The following is a 20,986-nucleotide window of genomic DNA, read 5'->3' as shown; positions in this document are numbered from 1 at the left end:
CAGCCACTCCACAATTTTATTTTAACAAACTATAGTTTTGGCAAGTTGGTTAGGACATCTACTTTGTGCATGACAAGTAATTTTTCCAACAATTGTTTACAGACAGATTATTTCACTTATAATTCACTGTATCACAATTCTAGTGGGTCAGAAGTTTACATACACTAAGTTGACTGTGCCTTTAAACATCTTGGAAAATTCAAAAAAAATTGGAGGTGTACCTGTGGATATATTTCAAGGCCTACCTTCAAACTCAGTGCCTCTTTGCTTGACCATCATGGGAAATTCAAAAGAAATCAGCCAAGACCTCCGAATTTTTGGTTCATCCTTGGGACCATTTTCCAAACTCCTGAAGGTACCACGCAGCCGTCATACCGCTCAGGAAGGAGATGCGTTCGGTCTCCTAGAGATGAACGTACTTTGGTGCGAGAAGTGCAAATCAATCCCAGAACAACGGCAAAGGACCTTGTGAAGATGCTGGAGGAAACGGGTACAAAAGTATTTATGTCCACAGTAAAACGAGTCCTATATCGACATAACCTGAAAGGTCACTCAGCAAGGAAGAAGCCACTGCTCAAAAACCGCCATAGAAAAACCAGACTACGGGTTGCAACTGCACATGGGGAGAAAAATATTACTTTTTGGAGAAATGTCCTCTGGTCTGATGAAACAAAAATAGAACTGTTTGGCCATAATGACCATTGTTATGTTTTGAGGAAAAGGGGAATGCTTGCAAGTCGAAGAACACCATCCCAACCGTGAAGCACGGGGGTGGCAGCATCATGTTGTTGGGATGCTTTGCTGCAGGAGGGACTGGTGCACTTCACAAAATAGATGGCATCATGAGGCAGTTAAATTATGTGGATATATTGAAGCAACATCTCAAGACATCAGTCAGGAAGTTAAAGCTTGGTCGTAAATGGGTCTTGCAAATGGACAATGACCCTAAACATACTTCTAAAATTGTGGCAAAATGGCTTAAGGACAACAAAGTCAAGGTATTGGAGTGGCTATCACAACACCCTAACCTCAAGAACATTTGTGGCCAGAACTGAAAAAGTGTGTGCGAGCAAGGAGGCCTACACATGTGACTGTTGCACCAGCACTGTCAGGAGGAATGTGACAAAATTCACCCAACTTATTGTGGGAAGCTTGTGGAAGGCTACCAGAAATGTTTGACCTTTGTTAAACAATTTAAAGGTAATGCTGCCAAATACTAATTGAGTGTATGTAAACTTCTGACCCACTGGGAATTTGATGAAATAAATAAAAGCTGAAATAAATAATTCTCTACTATTATTCTGACATTTCACATTCTTTAAATAAAGTGGTGATCCTAACTGACCTAAGACAGGGTATTTGTACTAGGATTAAATGTCAGTCATTGTGAAGTTTAAATGTATTTGACTACGGTGTATGTAAACTTCCAACTTCAACTGTACATTTAACGGTATTAAATCATATCGTTGGTAATTTGAAATACCCCGGTATAAACAGTATATCGCCCAAACCTCTCTCTTTCTCTCCTGCATGTGTTCTTTCTGTCTCTATCTGCTACCGTGGCCAACATCCTTTTCTACTGTCCAGTCTCCTTTTTAGTTTATGTTGTGTTTCTCTGTTACGGTATTGTCTTTCACCTTGTGGGACCATTGATAACGAACCGTTTGAATCAATAGATTGTGCGTCTGTGTTGTAGCCCAGCCTATCGGTGGTACAATGTAACATGTCTGTTTGCATGGGCATCACACCCTTTACTGCCCTGTTTCTTATTTTTGTGTGTGTGTGTCTGTCATTGTGTGTGTACATGTGTGTGTGTGTGTGTGTGTGTGTGTGTGTGTGTGTGTTAGTGTGTGCTCAAGTCATGAGCCTAATTATGTTGTTCTAATCTTTTTTCTGTATCTCACGGCCGCTGGCTGTGTTTTCCTTCTCCCCTGCTGTGAGGGTGGGTGGGTGTTTGTGGTGTGTGTGTGTGTACTTCTTGGGTCTTAAAAAATATATATATTTAACTAGGCATGCCAGTCTGACTGTGTTAATGTCCCCTGTCTGTCTCCCTCCACAGCCCTCTGAGAAGTGTGGAGTCCTCAACGTCACCAAAATCACTGAGAATGGCAAGAAAGTCAGGTAAAACATACTGTACAAAGATCATATAGATTAGAAAACATTGTCATTATCTTATGTGGAAGTAAGAGGACAATACAGCATCATACAGACAAACAAAACAATGCCATTGATTCTTTGTTGATATAATGGACAGACTGATGGTTGATAAATGCTTGTGTTGGAGCCAGAGTTGCAAAAGTAGGGTATCTCACTGGAAACGTTTTACGTTTGCCGGTAAACTATCAGAATTTTGTTATCTTTCAAAGATAGATGACATTCAATAACAAGACATCTAGTGGCCGTTTTGGGTCATTTAGATTATCACAGGTGTCTGTAGCAATATCTGGCCCTCTGTGTAAAATATGTAAAGATGAGTTAAAAAATAAATCAAATACAATGACAAAATGGTAAAGCATCCTGAATATTAGGGCTGACCTCATTTAGTCAACTGGACGATTGTTTGGTCGATAGGCTGTTGGTTGACCGAGATTTCTATAGTCGAGCAGTAGCAAAAGAATGCTAATAATAATGGTGTACAATGGTGTGATTTGCGCCTATCTGAGTGGACTGATCCATTGTGGAGGCTGTGGGGATGGCGCAGTCCATCTCTAAGATATGTGCGACTTAAATTGTGTATGGTTAAATTACGTAATAACAATGGTGAAACACAAAAATATTTTATAACAAATGCGCTTTCTCCCACGTTGGATAGTGGTCGCTGTCCGCGGTTCTGAAACACATCAGTGTGCTGTTGAATTGGCACCTTTTCCTAGACCATGTGGCTATGTGCATAATGGCAAAGTTAAGCAACATAATGGTGTTGAGAACAATGCGGCGGAGGCAGCAGCAGAGTTAGGACATGAGAAAACAGGCCTTGCCTTACTTGTCTAAGAAAAGGGAGAGAGGAAACCCAAACTTAATTAGGTCTTTAAATGTTTTTATTTAACCTTGATTTAACTAGGCAAGTCAGTTAAGTCAGTTAAGTTAAGAACAAATTCTCATTTACAGTGACGGCCTAAGTTATTCAAGTTAACATTGCCAAAGTTACGATAGATTATCATATATTTTTTGTTAATTACCAAAATGATTCCGGTACCTTTGCAACACTAGTTGGGACTGGTTGATAAATGGTTGTGTTGTGACGTGGTTTACAAAGGGTTGTGTTGTGATGGTAAATAAATGTGACGTGGTTTATGGTTGATAAATGGTTGTGTTCTGACATGGTTGATGGTTTTATAAAGGGTTGTATTGTGATGGTTGATTTAAATAGATGTGACGTGGTTTATGGTTGATAAATGGGTGTGTTGTGACGTGGTTCTAACAGGAAGAACTGGACATCTTCGTGGACAGTACTCCAGGGCTCCTCACTGCTCTTCGCTAAAGGACAGGGGAGTGGCACCAGCTGGGTACGTACCCCATCAGCCGCCTTGTTAGGAACCACCTTGGGTTAAAACAAATGTGGTTTGTACAGTTTGTACAGCTGACTTCAGTTAATTAAAATGTAAAAATGTAAAAATGAGAGCTGAATACCTCCCCTACTTTTCCAATAACCTGCAAGAGTTTTTCACCTCAAGAAGAGGGTGGTAGTTTTAGTGCCTAAGAACGACCTGGTTTGCTGTCTATCTCCATTTAGTAGTAGTGCTACTGCACCATAGGTCTTTCGATCTGTTCTGTTTCCCTTGTCCCTTCTTCTTTCATCTGTCTGTGACTCTATATTTCTCATTTGCCATCCTTCTCCTCTCCTCTTACTCTATTATTTTCCTCTCCTCATCCAAAGCCGCACTACCGTAGTGGCTCCATCCCTGAGCTGCTGCTCACTCTGCTGGCCAACTGGAAGCGTTCGGTCAAGCCCTGCCCAGCTGTCTCCTATGTCCACTCTGTCCATGGGCGTGCCCCAGCTGCCACTGTATGTCTCCTCTGTCCCTGTGCATGTGTTCCATTTGTCCCCCTGCCTGTCCGTCATGCTCACACTATCCCCTCGCCCTATCCCCTGCCTGCTACTCATAACCTAGCCTGATTGGTTGACCAAGGGATGTAGGGGGATGCGTTTCCTCTGGGTCCCCCGCCCTCCTATTTCTATGGGCACCATCACTGTTCATGACACAAACTGTTCACACCCCTCTTGTTGGTGGAGATCATTTTGCAGGTTTAAAGCTTATTTTTTTGCAATTCTATACATTTTGCCATGTCTAATGTGTATTCATATGATATTTGAGTGATAAAAAAACTATCTATGGGCAAAAAAAAAATGAAATTAAAAAAACTTAACCTGACATGGGCTAGTAAATCTGAACATTTCAGACAAGTTATAAATAGCTCTCTAAGGTAATCCCCCCCCCCCCCCTTGTGCCCCACAGTTTGGGAACCACTGGCCTAGATAGAGGTGTTGTTGATATGCATACAATACTAACCTACTGAGTACAGCAACAAAAAATGATAACAGTTGAACTTCCCCGTACAGTACTAAATGTTCAGCTTGCAACACAGTGGTGTGAATAAGATCACCCGTGGTTTATCTTCAAGTCAACGTAGCGGTTAATAACGACGTGTAACTATAACACAGTAACTTGTAACACTGCTTTGGTTGTTTTTAATGCAACTTGAAATAACAACTGTGTGAAAAATACTCATGAAAGATTTACCACTATTACTATCCTTGAGTTGGAAACTCATCTGATTTGTCTGAATGTTGAATTATTTCCTTGTAGAAGTTTGTGGGTAACCAGTCGAAGCCGGAGTTCACTGTGGATCTCAGAGGGGGGTCAGTTGATTGGGCATCCAAGGATAAGTCCAGCAAGAAGCACGTCATTGAACTGAAGACCCGTCAGGGGACGGAGCTGCTGATCCAATCAGAGATTGACAGCGTCATCAACGACTGGTACCGAGCCCTGACAGACACCATCAGCACACATGTGAGTGGACCTCTCTCTTCAGTCCAGAGCTTAGTAACTACCACACCTATAACATAATCAAATCCTGCACTAACTTGCTCTGTTTAGATGTCCGTCAGAGGGACTAGCAAAGTATAGTACAAGCCAATGACGCTCTAGAATCTCTGTAATGAGGGTCTTCTGAATATTCATTTATTTTTATCTGTTCAGTTCCGCATCCCTCCAATAGAGGGTAGAACTGGTCCAGGTTGACTTCCCTAACGGAAGGTGTGTGTGTGTGTGTGTGTGTGTGTGTGTGTGTGTGTGTGTGTGTGTGTGTGTGTGTGTGTGTGTGTGTGCGTTTGCGTGTGGGGACAGGCATGGGAGTCAGATGAGGCCATAGAGGAGGACATGCCTGAGTCCCCCGGGGCAGAGAAACAAGACAAGGAGAAGGACCACCGAGACTCCAAGAAAAACAGAGGTGCCTTGACTAAATACGCTGTGAGAGGGTGTGTTTGTGCGTGTTTTTTAGTGATCTTAGAAGGTATTGTCACCAAATGCCCTCTTGGTACCTGTTTAGACATTTTTCCTTCCATGTGGTTTCAGCGATGAAGACGTCTATAAGTATGGACTCCACTGACCAGAAAAAGACTAGAGTGAAGCTGAAGAAATTCCTGACCCGCCGACCCACCTACCAGGCCGTCAAGGACAAGGGATACATTAAAGGTGTGGATGGAGATTTGGTTATGGGTTCCCGAGAATGGACCTACTGCTGTCCTCAACTAGAGGAAGCTAAACGCAGTGATAAACCCCTTGGTAACGAAACATTGTAAGTTGACGTCTCTCCGTGTTGTTTCTCAGACCAGGTGTTTGGCTGCAGTCTGAGCAGCCTGTGTCAGAGGGAGAACACGTCAGTGCCCAACTTTGTCACCACGTGCATCGACCACGTGGAGACCACAGGTATGAACGAGCCATACATCTCTGTTCCTTTATCTGTTCCCTCTCTCTGTCTTTTGAGTTATGATTAGAATTTTTTCAGAGATGATATGTCAAGATTTTTGTAATGATGATTGTGTGCTGAGTCACAAACACGAGTTATAATGCCTCTCTCTCTCTCTCCCCTCTCTTTCTCTCTCTTCTCTCCTCTCCTCTCAGGTCTGAGTATAGATGGCATATACAGAGTGAGTGGGAATCTAGCTGTGATACAGAAGCTGCGCTTCGCTGTGAATCACGGTAGGGCTTAACTCCCTTCAATGATATGATGTTATAGCTTTTTCCACTAGCTTTGGTACATGGTTAGTGACATAGGTACTGGATATATAGTCATTTTGTAAAAGGTTTGGGTGTCAGTCAGTCCAACATTAACTTGTGTTGTGACTCTCAATTCTTGAACAGACCATGATCTCTTGTCTTAAAAGCTGTGTCTCTATATCCTAGATGAACAGTTAGAACTGGAGGACAGTAAGTGGGAGGACATCCACGTCACCACGGGAGCCCTGAAGATGTTCTTCAGAGAGCTGCCTGAACCACTCTTCACCTACGACTCCTTCAACGACTTTATCAACGCCATCAGTGAGTAGTAACACACTTAACTACACTGTAGCGTACTTTACTATGTTGTCTAACCCTGCACTTTACTGTGTTGTATAACCCTGCACTTTACTGTGTTGTATAACCCTGTACTTTACTGTGTTGTATAACCCTGTACTTTACTGTGTTGTATAACCCTGCACTTTACTGTGTTGTATAACCCTGCACTTTACTGTGTTGTATAACCCTGCACTTTACTGTGTTGTATAACCCTGCACTTTACTGTGTTGTATAACCCTGCACTTTACTGTGTTGTATAACCCTGTACTTTACTGTGTTGTATAACCCTGTACTTTACTGTGTTGTCTAACCCTGCACTTTACTGTGTTGTCTAACCCTGCACTTTACTGTGTTGTATAACCCTGCACTTTACTGTGTTGTATAACCCTGTACTTTACTGTGTTGTATAACCATGTACTTTACTGTGTTGTATAACCCTGTACTTTACTGTGTTGTATAACCCTGCACTTTACTGTGTTGTATAACCCTGTACTTTACTGTGTTGTATAACCCTGCACTTTACTGTGTTGTATAACCCTGTACTTTACTGTGTTGTATAACCCTGCACTTTACTGTGTTGTATAACCCTGTACTTTACTGTGTGCTTGTCCTACTGAGCCACTGTTTCTAATAGCTATATTAAGGTTTGATGGTTCACCTAAAGACGATGTCCATTAAGACTTCACGCTCAATTTACCACTAGGTTTAAGTGATTCCAAATATTTGCTGTTTGAAATGTGTCCACAAGACGGCGCCCTTATCATTTGAATTCACCCTATTCAATTAGGATAATGTAAATCAGGGTTCAAAGACGGTAAAAACACCAGCAAATCAGCTCCAAGTGATTTTAATTTTGGAAAGGATACCCACGCACAATTAAGCAACAAGGCACAAGAGGCAGTGCTGTATCATGAGTACAGTCACAAGTAAACAGCATTGTTTTATTTACCTGTGACTGTCTGTATTCATGATACTTTATTGGTTTTACAAAACTGTTACCAACATATTCAAATAACAATGAATTAAACAGTTTCATTAGTTGTTAGTTGTTTTGGTCATGCTGCTACAGACATGTTGTCCGTTCTAAACAAAATGTTTGCTGTGCAGGCTGGGTAACGTTATTGTCACTAGCCAACTTCAGCTAACTGAGTCACGCCAAACATTGAACCTGGAATGACAGCACACGAGCTGCATCTTAGTTTGTTTGAACTTTTTTTTCCTATTTGCATTTACTTGGATATGTCCAGGATAATGAAGATGCGTGATTTCGCCTGGCTCAGAAAAAAAATGGTCTCGTCTGGGCACCGTTCACTCTCCTATGGTACAGAGATGGAAATTCCAAAGTGAAACATTGTTTCTGTGGTCGGACAGGGAGACAGCGAGGCTTATATTAACCCCTGCTGTACCAACCTAAATGTTAGGCTGGAAGCAAGGGGAAATCATTTGCGAGTTGAGATCAACACAAGAGATGATTCATACAGAAACATGGGCATGATATTATTATGGGATGCAGTGATAATTGTCAGATGGAACTGTAAGCAGGCCTAGTGTGCCTGTGAAGGCCTTTACAACAGGACTAGGAACGCTGCTTGTCCAATCAGCATCCAGGGTCCAAACAACCAGTTTTATAATGGAGAGATACAGTACCAGTCAAAAGTTTGGACACACCTACTCATTCAAGGGTTTTGCTTTATTTTTGACTATTTTCTACATTATAGAATAATAGTGAAGACATCAAAACTATGAAATAACCCATATGGAATCATGTAGTAACCAACAAAGTGTTAAAAGTGTTAAGCAAATGAAAATATATTTTAAATTCTTCAAAGTAGTCACCCTTTGCCTTGATAACAGCTTTGCACACTCTTGATATTCTGTTAACCAGCTACACCTGGAATGGTTTTCCAACAGTCTTAAAGGAGTTCCCACATATGCTGAGAACTTGTTGACTTTCCTTCACTCTGCAGTCCAACTCATCCCAAACCATCTCAATTGGGTGGAGGTCGGGTAATTGTAGAGGCCAGGTCATCTGATGCAGCACTCCATCACTCTCCTTCTTGGTCAAATAGCCCTTACACAGCCTGAAGGTGTGTTTTGGGTCATTGTCCTGTTGACAAACAAATGATAGTCCCACTAAGCGAAAACCAAAAGGGATGGCAGATTGCTGCAGAATGCTGTGGTAGCCATGCTTGTTAAGTGTGCCTTGAATTCTAAATAAATCACTGACAGTGTCACCATTAATGCACCGTCACACCTCCTCCATGCTTCACGGTGGGAACCACACGAGGAGATCATCCGTTCACTTACGCTGCGTCTCACAACGACACGGCGGTTTGAACCAAATATCATAAAATTGGACTCAACAGACTAAAGGACAGATTTCCACCGGTCTAATGTCCATTGCTCATGTTTCTTGGCCCAAGCAAGTCTCTTCTTCTTATTGGTGTCCTTTAGTAGTGGTTTCTTTGTAGCAATTCGACCATGAAGGCTTGATTCACGCAGTCTCCTCTGAACAGTTGATGTTGAGATGTGTCTGTTACTTTGAACTCTGTGAAGCATTTATTTGGGCTGCAATCTGAGGTGCAGTTAACTCTAATGAACGTATCCTCTGTAGCAGAGGTAACTTCTGGGTCTTCCTTTCCTGTGGCAGTCCTCATGAGAGCCAGTTTCATCATAGCGCTTAATGGTTTTTGCGACTGCACTTGAAGAAACTTTCAAAGTTCTTGAAATGTTCTGGATTGACTGACCTTCATGTCTTAAAGTAATGATAGACTGTTGTTTCTTTTTTCTTAATTGAGCTGTTCTTGCCATAATATAGACTTGGTGTTTTACCAAATAGGGCTATCTTTTTTATACCAACCCATACCTTGTCACACCATAACTGATTGTCTCAAATGCATTAAGAAGGAAAGAAATTCCACACATTAACTTTTAACCAGACACACCTGTTAATTGAAATGCATTCCAGGTGAATACCTCATGAAGCTGCTTGAGAATGCCAAGAGTGTGCAAAGCTGTCAAGGCAAAAGGTGGCTACTTTGAAGACTCTCAAATATAAAATATATTTTGATTTGGTTTAATACATTTTTGGTTACTACATGATTTCTACAATGAAGAAAATAGTCAAAAATAAAGAAAAGCCCTGGAATGAGTAGGTGTGTCCAAACTTTTGACTGGTACTGTAATTGTGATCGTTTACAAATGTAAGCAAGGTTTAAAATGATTGTTTTAGTCAAATGTTATCCGTTTATGATTCTTGCAGTCAATTTGAAGTCTAACAATGATTTGTCATTTATGTTCTAGCCCCCTGACCACTGAAGAAAAAGTCTAGTTAATGATCCCTGATGTAAATGATGTGTTTTTCCTTATGCAGTGAAACTAATGGTGTCGTTTTACCTTTCTCTCTCTTCCAGAATGCTCGGATTACAAGCAGCGAGTAAACTTAATAAAAGACTTAATCAAGCAGTTGCCAAAACCGAATCACGACACAATGCAATGCCTCTTCAAACATCTCAGAAGGTAAAGCAAAAAGCATGCTACATTTTGGGCGAGGCTGCGATATTACCCAAAGTATTTTTAGCGCATTTTGCATGTGATGTTTTTTGAATACTAGCAGTAGCTTACATAATAGATGTAAAGTTCTGTCTCCAGCGTGTACCTGAACCCTTTGTTGACCAACCAACATATGTATTGTGTTTCCTAATTGATAGGCCTATCTCACCATAGGGGGTCAAAGGGCAGTTTGAGAACATGTCAGATGTGCTGGTCCATCTTTCGCCCAATGGCCTGGTTACTCCTTCTAGTCCGTCCCTGTATCTCACTCTGTCCTCTCCTTCCTGTCTCTCCAGGGTGATTGACCATGGAGAGGCCAACCGAATGACGACCCAGAGCGTAGCGATCGTCTTCGGCCCTACCCTGCTCAGACCTGAGACCGAGACTGGGAACATCGCTGTTCACATGGTATATCAGAACCAGATTGTTGAGCTCATCTTACTGGAGTATGAGAACATCTTCGGCAGGTAGAAAAGAAACACCTGATGAAGAGGATGGTCTGGTGACTGGTCGAACCCAACACTGCTTATTTTTGTGACTCAAACATTGCTGCTGTGGACCAAGCAATTTAAAGAAAGAAAAACAAAAATGTAATTATTGTTCATTTGATAAAAAGATTAATAAAGGAAGCTAGTGAACGACTTTGCACTTACCCTTTTGAGAGAGCTAAGTATGATGTAAATAAATACAGATTTCATTCACTTTGGTTACAATGCCTGCTGTGAGTAGCAGGGCGGATCCATTGCTTCAGGAGGAGGGTGTTGATTGGTTGGTTTGTTGGTTGGTGAGCTGGCCGGATCGTGTCTTCATTGCCGTGACAATGGACGGAGTGCAGTGTGAATGGCGTGGATGGATCTCCCTTGATGTGATGTGATCCAGTGGATTTGAGTATTCAGGGTATAACTGTTTTACACTGGATTCCTATGGCCAGCATTAAGAACAGACAACATACAACAAGAGCTTGGTGAATAAGACTTTCAATTGTTTTGAACTGGAGTGGAACTGAAGAAGAGTATTATGGGATACATTCATGTGGCCCGCCGGAGTGACTTCCTCCTTTCTCTGATGACGTCGAGACACATCAGCCGGGCACAGCCCACTCCAGATCATTCAAACAGCAACAACTACCCACTGAATGAATGGCTGGGTGGTCTCTCCCTCAATGTCAAATCAATGGAAGCCCATATCCTGCTACTACCATGTGTTATAGTAAAGACCAAGCTTGGTTGTGTGTATTAAGACTACTCTCATTGCTTTGTGTTGGAAAAAATATTACGCTTAACCTCTGAACTGTATATTCTCAGTTTTGTGGAACATTGACCATGTTGTGGTGACCATATTACTGCCACACCTGCAGTCATGAGTCATGACCACAGTAAAATTCCACGTGACAATTTTGTCACAGTAATCTCCTTTTGTGCACTCTGGACATGCTTTGGTAGTACCCAACTTGCTAACTACCATCTGGTCCTAATGGCCTGGTACTCTGGGCTCTATTGTCCCTCTAACCACTCTGACCTTAATGTAAATGACATTTAAATATCACATCAAACACTTATCATCAAAACAGCAGGCCTATACAGTGTAAAACTCACCTCACTGTGATGATCAATTTGAAGAAAGAAGTTCAACAGCCGGTTGAAACATTGTAGAACATGGTTGGTTTGGATGTTGTTTCAAAGCTTAACACAACGAAATGGCCACCGCTTTCAAAGGTGATGATTCATTCTAAACATCCATATGCATATTAGAGCTTATGCATATTCTAATGAGCCCAAGCCCCCCAAAAATAACTGAATAAAAATGATGATTTTGCTGTTATACAATTCATAGCCTACCACATATTACCATGGCAGAAAAACATAAAACAAAAGTGATTTAAGATGTATTTGGTACATAATTGGTCTAGCCTTTTGAGTGTGGACTGTATTATTATGTATACTGAATAGGACTGGTTACCTAATGCTAAGCTCCAACATGTATATCCATGAGTCTGGGAGAGAACGTGTTGGTTCATTGATTGGGCAGGGCGGTTTAGCCTACAATTATTGATTTTGTATTTGATTTTGAATAGCCTAGTAATAGGGATTTTTTTTTACAAATATTTAATAATTCATTGGGTGACACATTACCTTTAGCTATACAGAATATCTCACCACCATGCATTTCCATCTCCTCTCTCTTCTTTATTAATTTCTCGAGCGCGCAGACAGTTTAGGGAAATATGTTTCGTTGCGATGTTCCCGAACAGATTTCACTTGGTTTACCAAATCACTAGGTAGCTGCAGGAACAAGGTTGGAGACCCAATGCCATACAGTGTTTGGGCGGAATGTCACCTATCGGGCAGCGAGAGAATGCTCCTCAAACAGTGGTTGATGCGTGTAGAGGAATAAGTGTTTTTATTTGTTTCTCAGCTGCTCATATTAAGCACAATTCCGCTATAAAAATCGAAGTAGCCTACAAAACGGACCGTCGGGAAAGCGCGCTGCCTCCGCTGTTCAAGTGCGTACAGATGACATGTCTTTTTCCCCCCTGTTCCTGTTCCTGCCCATTTAATAATGGGCCATTCTAAATCGGAACTAATTTGATATATTGGTCAAGACAAGATTAAACTGAGAAATAGTCTGATGGGTGAAAATATAAGCACTTGATGGGAGAACAGCTGTGCAGTCTGAGGCAAGGAACAGAGCAAGCTTTTCTCCAATCATCAATCATCAATTAGTCGCGTCATGCAGCCCATACATGTTTTGATTTCTAAGTCATTCTAAGGTTTGTATCATTCACAGTTAAATTTGCCAAATAACTCTAAATCTAGCATATAGGACCAGTTTCAAATGATCACTTTTATGCTCAACATAGACATTTCATATGCGCACTCGCGCCGTAATGGGAAATATATTCATTCTATTTTATTCAGCTAAGTTCAATTATACTCTTCTTACTATACAATCAAATAAAATAATAGCATGGGACTTATAACCATATATTGTCAGCTAATTGGACAAGCCTATAGCCTATGTCATAGAGCATAGCCAGATAACTAAAATATATTTTCTACATATATTTCTTTAGACCTGACTAAATTAAATAATGAATTTGTGATGGTGTATATTAAATGTATCTATTAGGCTTTTTTTAAGTGTCGATGTTCCAAAGGCATGCATTAGCCAGCGGCTTGTAGGCTGGAGGCCTGGAGATGCTAATTGAGTTGTATGTTAATTACCGGTCAATTACCATGAGACGGGGCAGTCTTTTGCTTGATAATAACCGGCTGACAAAATTTCATGACCGCCACAGCCCCTACCTCTGACTTCTATGATGTTATTGTATGTGCAGCATAAAGCCCCAGTGGCATGGATGAATACAGAATCAGTATTAAATATGGGGTCCCTTGGAGGGGACCCCTGGATCAACTGGATGGGACATTACTCATATGTATTGCTTATATTTCCCCTACTTTTATAATGACAAAATAATTCACCATAAAATTCATTCTCGGGAAATGAACTGGCAGATCTACCCTTTGACCTCAGTGAAATCATCAACAGTGGTCAGTATATCACATGACTGGCTTTGGGAAACATCCAAACAAACCTGTGTTTGTTGGGCTTAAACAGTAAATAAACTGCTTTATGTTATGATGAACAATAAGCTGAAGACTCGTTATGTCCCAAATGGCATCCTATTCCCTATGTAGTGCACTACTTTTGCCCGGGTCCCAAATGGATCTGATCAGATCAAATGTAGTGCACTATAGAGGGAATAGGGAACCATTTAGGGTGTAGCCTAAGATCTTCCCTAATGTGTACAGATGTGTGACATTGTGAAGTCTAATGTGCTTGGTATGGTAGGCCTCTGCTAGTGACAGGCCTTCATATTTGTAAAGTGGACATGTAAGTAAAAGTGTTGAGTGGCGATTTTCTCCCTCTCTTCCTTTCTTCTCTTGTGTCATGGAGTTACTGCAAACAGGATAAGAGAGATGAGGATGCCAGGGAATAGCAGTCACCCCTAGCATTACTTTTTCAGATCAATTTTTGCATCCCAAATGGCACTCTATTCCCTATTTAGGCCTGCTTTATAATCCCTCTGCTTACCTAAGCTAATATGAACTGGACTGGGACTAGAGAGAAAATTATACTGGAAAAATAGTATTACATTAAATTAAAATTGATTGCAATGGAAGGTAGAACGCAAAAAAAGTCTCTGAATATTATGTACAGCAACCTACATTAAAAAATGGTCATTGTTCAAAGTCCCTTATAGTAATTCAAGTATGTATGCTTTGATGGTGAGTGGTTGGTTCAAGTGAAATATCGCCACATGATTTTGTAAATCTGAATTGTCCACAAGAATACATACAGTATTGATCCTTACAAAAGAGGAAGTGGTTTTGAAAGTGTATCTGGATTTTGGCGCATGGTCAGTTGCACATTTTGAATGTACTTTTCAGACCAACTACTGTTTGTGACATTGTTATGTCTAATAAAAAAAACAACTAAATGGGACAGACTCAACAGTGTAACTTTTTCACTTTCTGTTAAGGGTGGCAAAGGATAACAGTAGTAACTCACTACTGTACAGTCATATACGTAATAAGTCTGTCTGATTCTCTGCCTTCTTGGGACACGTCTCCCTCGTAAGAGATTTTTCTTACCTCAATGGGATCGACCTGTATAAAGGCTAAATAAATCCATTGCAGGTAAACTGGGCCAGAACTGGACTAATAAACACAATATGCCGACGAACGTTTGAAAGCAGCAGGTGGACCTTCTATATCGGCTCTGACCAGAACATCAGTCGATAAAGAAACATGTGAGTCTGCTTTCTAGGCGTCTCAATTAGCATCCCAATCAACAGCAGCTAATTGTCTCTATGCTACAGTGAACATCTCATTGACAGCTAATGGGACTTCACACAATTATAATTTAACCATGACTCATGAATCACACATTTAATAACCATTATGTCTGAGTCCCAAATGAGACTCTGTTCCCTATGTAGTGCGCTACTTCTGACCAAGCCCCATAGAGCTCTGGTCCAAAGTAATATACAGAATAGGGTCTCATTTGGGGATACAGGCTGTCTTTTCCAAAGATTTTCTGCTGGAGGCCTGTAATGACAACACACAGTTAGTGCTAAGTGATCATTTTATTTAGTTGCAGTAGTCTATGCCCCGGGATTTTTGCAACTGCAGTCATTGTCAATAAATATAATTCTCACATGGGCATTCCTAGTATCTAGGTGGGCGAGGGCAGTGTAGAGTGCAATTGTGGTTGCGCAGTCTTTGGATCTGTTGGAGCGGTATGCAAATTGGAGTGGGTCTAGGGTTTCTGGGATGATGGAGTTGTGTGCCATAACCAGCCTTTCAAAGCACTTCATGATTACAGATGTGAGTGCTACAGGGCATTAGTCATTGTGGCAGGTAGCTTTAGAGTTCTTGGGAACAGGAATGATGGTGGTCAGCTTGAGACACGTAGGGATTACAGACTGGGACAAGGAGAGTTTGAAAAGGACTGTGAATATACCTACCAGCATGTTCTGCGCATGCTCTGAGAACGCGTCCCGGAATACCATCTGACCCTGCAGCCTTACCAGTGTTGACCTGATTAAAAACCTTACACAAGTCGGACTCAGAGGGCGAGATCACCCAGTCCCCTTGGTCAGTGGAGGCCCTCATGCACGACTCGGTGTAGTTTTTGTCCTAGCGTGCATTAAAATGTATTGAGATCGTCTGGTAGAGAGACATCGTTGGACAGATATACGGCTGGGTCTTGTAGTGCACTCCTCTTGACCAGGGCCCATAGGGAATCGGGAGCTATTTGGGATGCAGACATACTCGCAAAGGCTATTACCTCAGGCTAACTAGCGCTGGTAATTCCAATATGTATGGAAAACATAACATAGATTATGGGTGTAGGACAATAACTTAAAGGTACTATCATTAAATGAGTTGCATTTCAATAATTGTCTGAGAGGAAAATGAACAGTTTACAGAGATTAATTGGGCAATCTTTTCTCACAGCAGTCTGCCCCTTTCTTCCTCAACCATCTCTCCATCTCCTCCATTTAGTTTTTCCTTCCCAGCCCCACAGTCTATCTTTATGCGCCTCATCAATGTGTCAGTGTGTTTAATTTCCCCAGATCCCTGTGTGTAGTACCTAACTCCAGCCTTCTCAGGGGCTACTACAGTAGCCCAGGTCTGGATGATGACATTATTTTACTATAGGCCTACCAGATACTGACATAGGCCTATCAGACAATGTCATAGCCCTACCAGGAACTACACTGCCTGCCTGCTGAGGGTAAATATATGTATATCTGGAGATCTAGTATTATTTGTCAGGGGGTACTGATACAGACTGCCTTGTATTTATTGCCTATTTAATAGACTTAATATTACTACTGAAAGGAGAGAGAGAGAAACATCTATGTCACGAGCCCCCACTATGGTACTTACAGCATTCTGCAATTACCTTATGTAAATCCTGGCCTGCTATTTAAAATGCATTGAATTTCCATGGAAAATGATCCACCACTGCCGCTTGAACCTCGTTAATAACGGTGACAAGCCAGATGACATTTGGAATACTTACAAGCTTACATAGCATTGCAAACACTTCCTTCGGCACCTCGCTTTCTAATTCTCTCTCCCGCTTCCACACTCTGTGACCACACATTTACAAAAAGGATCACTTTGAATGAAGTACTCCGGCAAATTAGTTATTTTTTTAAGTGAATGGGTTTTCCTGCAAAAGACCGACTAGGAAGTGTTCAATCTTTGATCATGCGGCGAGCTTGAAGTGGAGTGCACTGGCTCTCGCAAACATCAATGAAATAGGTTTAAATTCCACCTTCTATTAGCTCATAGACTATTCGCTCGTAGACTGCACTATTGTCAAGGGCAGATTGGACCGGCAGTGAATTCCTGCATAAACTAAATCACTGTGTGGAGCTGACCATTGAATATGGATCATACAACATCCAAAGGTGTATATTGTAGACAAAAATGTTACTCAGTTACAACACAGTAATTTATGAATCTTGGCCTAGGAAAAGGTTTGACAGGTTATTTTGATGCACAAATCAAATCAAATGTTATTAGTCACATGCGCCGAATACAACCTTATAGTGAAATACTTACTTACGAGCCCCTAACCAACAATGCAGTTAAAAAAAAAATACAGATAAGAAATAAAAGTAAGAAGTAATTAAAGAGCAGCAGTAAAATAACAATAACGAGACAATGTACAGGGGGGGGGGGTACCGATACAGAGTCAATGTGCGGGGGCACCGGTTAGTTGAGGTAATATGTACATGTAGGTAGAGTTATTAAGGTGACTATGCATAGATGATAACAACAGAGAGTAGCAGCAGTGTAAAAGAGGGGGGGGGGGGGCAATGCAAATAGTCTGGGTAGCCATTTGATTAGGTGTTCAGGAGTCTTATGGCTTGGGGGTAGAAGCTGTTTAGAAGCCTCTTGGATCTAGACCTGGTGCTCCGGTACCGCTTGCTGTGCGGAAGCAGAGAGAACAGTCTATGACTAGGGTGGCTGGGGTCTTTAACAATTTGTAGGGCCTTCCTCAGGAAGCTTGGCCCCAGTGATGTACTGGGCCATTCACACTACTCTCTGTAGTGCCTTGCGGTCGGAGGCCGAGCAGTTGCCATACCAGGCAGTGATGCAACCAGTACCTTTTGAGGATCTGAGGACCCATGCCAAATCTTTTCAGTCTCAGTCACGACTTTCTTGGTGTGCATGGACCATGTTAGTTTGTTGGTGATGTGGACACCATGGAACTTGAAGCTCCCAACCTGCTCCACTACAGCCCCATCGAAGATAATAGGGGCGTGCTCTGTCCTCTTTTTCCTGTAGTCCAATCATCTCCTTTGTCTTGATCATGTTGAGGGAGAGGTTGTTGTCCTGGCACCACATGGCTAGGTCTCTGACCTCCTCCCTATAGGCAGTCTTGTCGTTGTCGGTGATCAGGCCGTGTCTTCGGCAAACTTAATGATGGTGTTGGAGTCGTGCCTGGCTGTGCAGTCATGAGTGAACAGGGAGTACAGAAGGGGACTGTGCACGCACCCCTGAGGGGCCCCTGTGTTGAGGATCAGTGTGGGGGGTGTGTTGTTACCTACCCTTACCACCTGTGGGTGGCCCGTCAGGAAGTCCAAGATCCAGTTGTAGAGGGAGATGTTTAGTCCCAGGGTGCTTAGCTTATTGATTAGCTTTGAGGGCACTAAAAAGCTGAGCTGTAGTCAATGAATAGCATTCTCACATAGGTGTTTCTTTTGTCCAGGTGGGAAAGGGCAGTGTGGAGTGCAATAGAGATTGCATCATCTGTGGATTTGTATGCAAATTGCAGTGGGTCTAGGGTTTCTGGGACAATGGAGTTGATATGAGCCATGAGCAGCCTTTCAAAGCACTTCATGGCTTCATGGCTTGGTAGTCATTTAGGCAAGTTACCTTAGTGTTCTTGGGCACAAGTACTATGGTGGTCTGCTTAAAACATGTTGGTATTATAGACTCAGACAGGGTGAGGGCGAAAATGTCAGTGAAGACATTTGCCAGTTGGTCAGCGCATTTTCACAGTACACGTCATGGTAATCCGTCTGGCCTTGCGGCCTTGTGAATGTTGACCTGTTTAAAGGTCTTACTCACATCGGCTGCGGAGAGCGTGATCACACAGTCGTCCAGAACAGCTGATGCGCTCATGCATGTTTCAGTGTTATTTGCCTCGATGCGAGCATAGAAGTGGTTTAGCTCGTCTGGTAGGCTTGTGTCACTGGGCAGCTCTCGTCTGTGCTTCCCTTTTTTTAGCCTGTAATAGTTTGCAGGCCCTGCCACATCCGACGAGTGTCAGAGCCGGTGTAGTACGAGTCGATCTTAATCCTGTATTGACACTTTGCTTGTTTGATGGTTCGTCAGAGGGCATAGCGGGATTTCTTATAAGCTTCCGGGGTAGAGTCCCACTCCTTGAAAGCTCCTGCTCTAGCCTTTGGCTCAGTGTATTTGTTGCCTGTAATCCATAGCTTCTGGTTGGGGTATGTACGTACGGTCACTGTGGGGACGACGTCATCGATGCACTTATTGATGAAGCCAATGACTGATGTTGGTGTACTCCTCAATTCCATCGGAGGAATCACGGAACAATACTACACACAATGACACACTGCCTATCAACACAGAGAGAACGTGTGAGAACACGTGTCCTCTTATTTATCTACAGTACCCTGGACAAATGGTGCCTCCTGTTCCTTTGCAGTTGATGACACCTGTTCTGGACTTATGCAGTCAGAGTGAGCTGGTGATGTAGATACCATCAGTAATGTTATTGGAGTCCAACAGAAGGTAAATGATATCATTTCACCCATCTCTCTCTCCCCCTCCAAGCACCAGGCATGGCTAATGTTAGAGATGGATGCATGGGGGCCAGTGGCACATCGCTCCTCGTAACTGTCAACGAACCTGCTCCTCTGGTGTGAAATACAGCCCTCTGTTTGCTGTTATATATTGGTCTGTTAAAGCAGTTCATTTGTCAAATAAAATGTCCTCTGACTTGGTATGCAAGTGGTGTTTTTATGCTCTTGTCAAACAAATGTCATGGAATTTGGACGGTTGACATGTTTGAGGCATGCCATCTGTCATTCCTCAAATTCTTCATTTTTTTGGGGTATAAATCAAACAGAATAATTCCTCATTGAAAAAGATCCAGGGAACAGGAGGGATGAAGCCAATCTTTTCCTGAGCACAGAGATTAATTATGCTAATTAATGCCTATCCATCGCCATTTGAAAAAACATAAATACTAGCTGAGAAAATGTGGGTAGAAATGCAGTAGGTAACGTCCACACTGACTGACTCAAGCAGCCCAGAAAAGCCTCTCCCAACCCCCCTGCTCCTGTCCTGACACTAGCAGCCCAGAAAAGCCTCTCCCAACCCCCCTGCTCCTGTCCTGACACTAGCAGCCCAGAAAAGCCTCTCCCAACCCCCCTGCTCCTGTCCTGACACTAGCAGCCCACCTGCATAAAGAAAAGACTAAAACACTGAGGTGACATCAATGATTCATGGCTCATAATGGACAGCCCCATACCTCATCCCCTACAGGCCCTGTGAGAGGGAGATCAGGGGCTGTTCTGGAACCACACAGGACCAGATAGAAAAACACCAGCAGCATATGGCGCATTTCACTTCAAACACTCACCCTGGGACTCTGTGTTGCATCTCAAATCGCACCCTATTCCCTACATAGTGCTCTACTTTTGACCTGTCGCCGTAGGACTCTGGTCAAAAGAAGCGCAATATGTAGGGAATAGGGTGCCACAGCCTTGGCTTGTAGCCTTCCACACTGTGGTCTGCTAGTCATGAATTATAGAAATGAGCTAATTGTTTTCTCATTTGGAAATTCAGGGGCCTGGCCCTCAATTCTCCACCTGTTTTTTAATAGCCTCTGTGCAGTGGTTGGTACATGACTCAATAGGACCTACCAGTACGTCATTCTGACATTTTTTCCAAATCAGAGGTGGTCCACTTTTTATCAAAACGGAGCAGGGGCAAAGTTTAAAAGCGGACCTCAGATCATGAATGAACACATACAGGTAACTGCCAAAATAAAGTATACTCCTACATAAAGTGTCTAAACAGGGTGTTAGGCTACTAAGAGCCGCCAGAACAGCTTCAATGCACCTTGGCATAGATTCTAAAGTGTCTGGAACTCTATTGGAGGGATGCGACACCATTCTTCCACAAGAAATTCCATCATTTGGCGTTTTGTTGATTGTGGTAGAAAACACTGTCTCAGGTGCCACTCCAGAATATCCCACAAGTGTTCAATTGGGTTGAGACCTGGGGACTGAGACAGACACACACACACACACA

The 20,986-nt window shown here is 42.3% G+C and overlaps 1 protein-coding gene across 4 annotated transcripts in view; it reads left to right on the top strand.

Moving 5' to 3' along the window:
• LOC110535557 (rho GTPase-activating protein 12) overlaps positions 1-14,616 on the top strand; it is a 95,390-nt gene extending 80,774 nt beyond the window's left edge. For 2 of the 4 annotated variants that reach the window (XM_036935290.1, XM_036935288.1), the window contains 11 exons: positions 2,060-2,121; positions 3,425-3,506; positions 3,878-4,006; positions 4,809-5,012; positions 5,349-5,451; positions 5,577-5,696; positions 5,832-5,930; positions 6,126-6,203; positions 6,408-6,542; positions 9,974-10,079; positions 10,409-14,616. In XM_036935290.1, the coding sequence (XP_036791185.1) occupies positions 2,060-2,121; positions 3,425-3,506; positions 3,878-4,006; positions 4,809-5,012; positions 5,349-5,451; positions 5,577-5,696; positions 5,832-5,930; positions 6,126-6,203; positions 6,408-6,542; positions 9,974-10,079; positions 10,409-10,583 (1,293 nt within the window). In that variant the 3' untranslated portion in view covers positions 10,584-14,616. The remainder of the gene's footprint in view (positions 1-2,059; positions 2,122-3,424; positions 3,507-3,877; positions 4,007-4,808; positions 5,013-5,348; positions 5,452-5,576; positions 5,697-5,831; positions 5,931-6,125; positions 6,204-6,407; positions 6,543-9,973; positions 10,080-10,408) is intronic. The other 2 variants (XM_036935292.1, XM_036935291.1) reach the window with 1 other exon arrangement.
• Positions 14,617-20,986: the final 6,370 nt, after the last annotated feature.

This window comes from Oncorhynchus mykiss, chromosome 11 (assembly GCF_013265735.2).
Source record: "Oncorhynchus mykiss isolate Arlee chromosome 11, USDA_OmykA_1.1, whole genome shotgun sequence".
In the NCBI taxonomy this organism is placed as follows: Eukaryota; Metazoa; Chordata; class Actinopteri; order Salmoniformes; family Salmonidae; genus Oncorhynchus; species Oncorhynchus mykiss.
The sequence above is the reverse complement of the archived record's forward strand: the minus strand, read 5'-3'. Positions and strand labels throughout refer to the sequence as shown.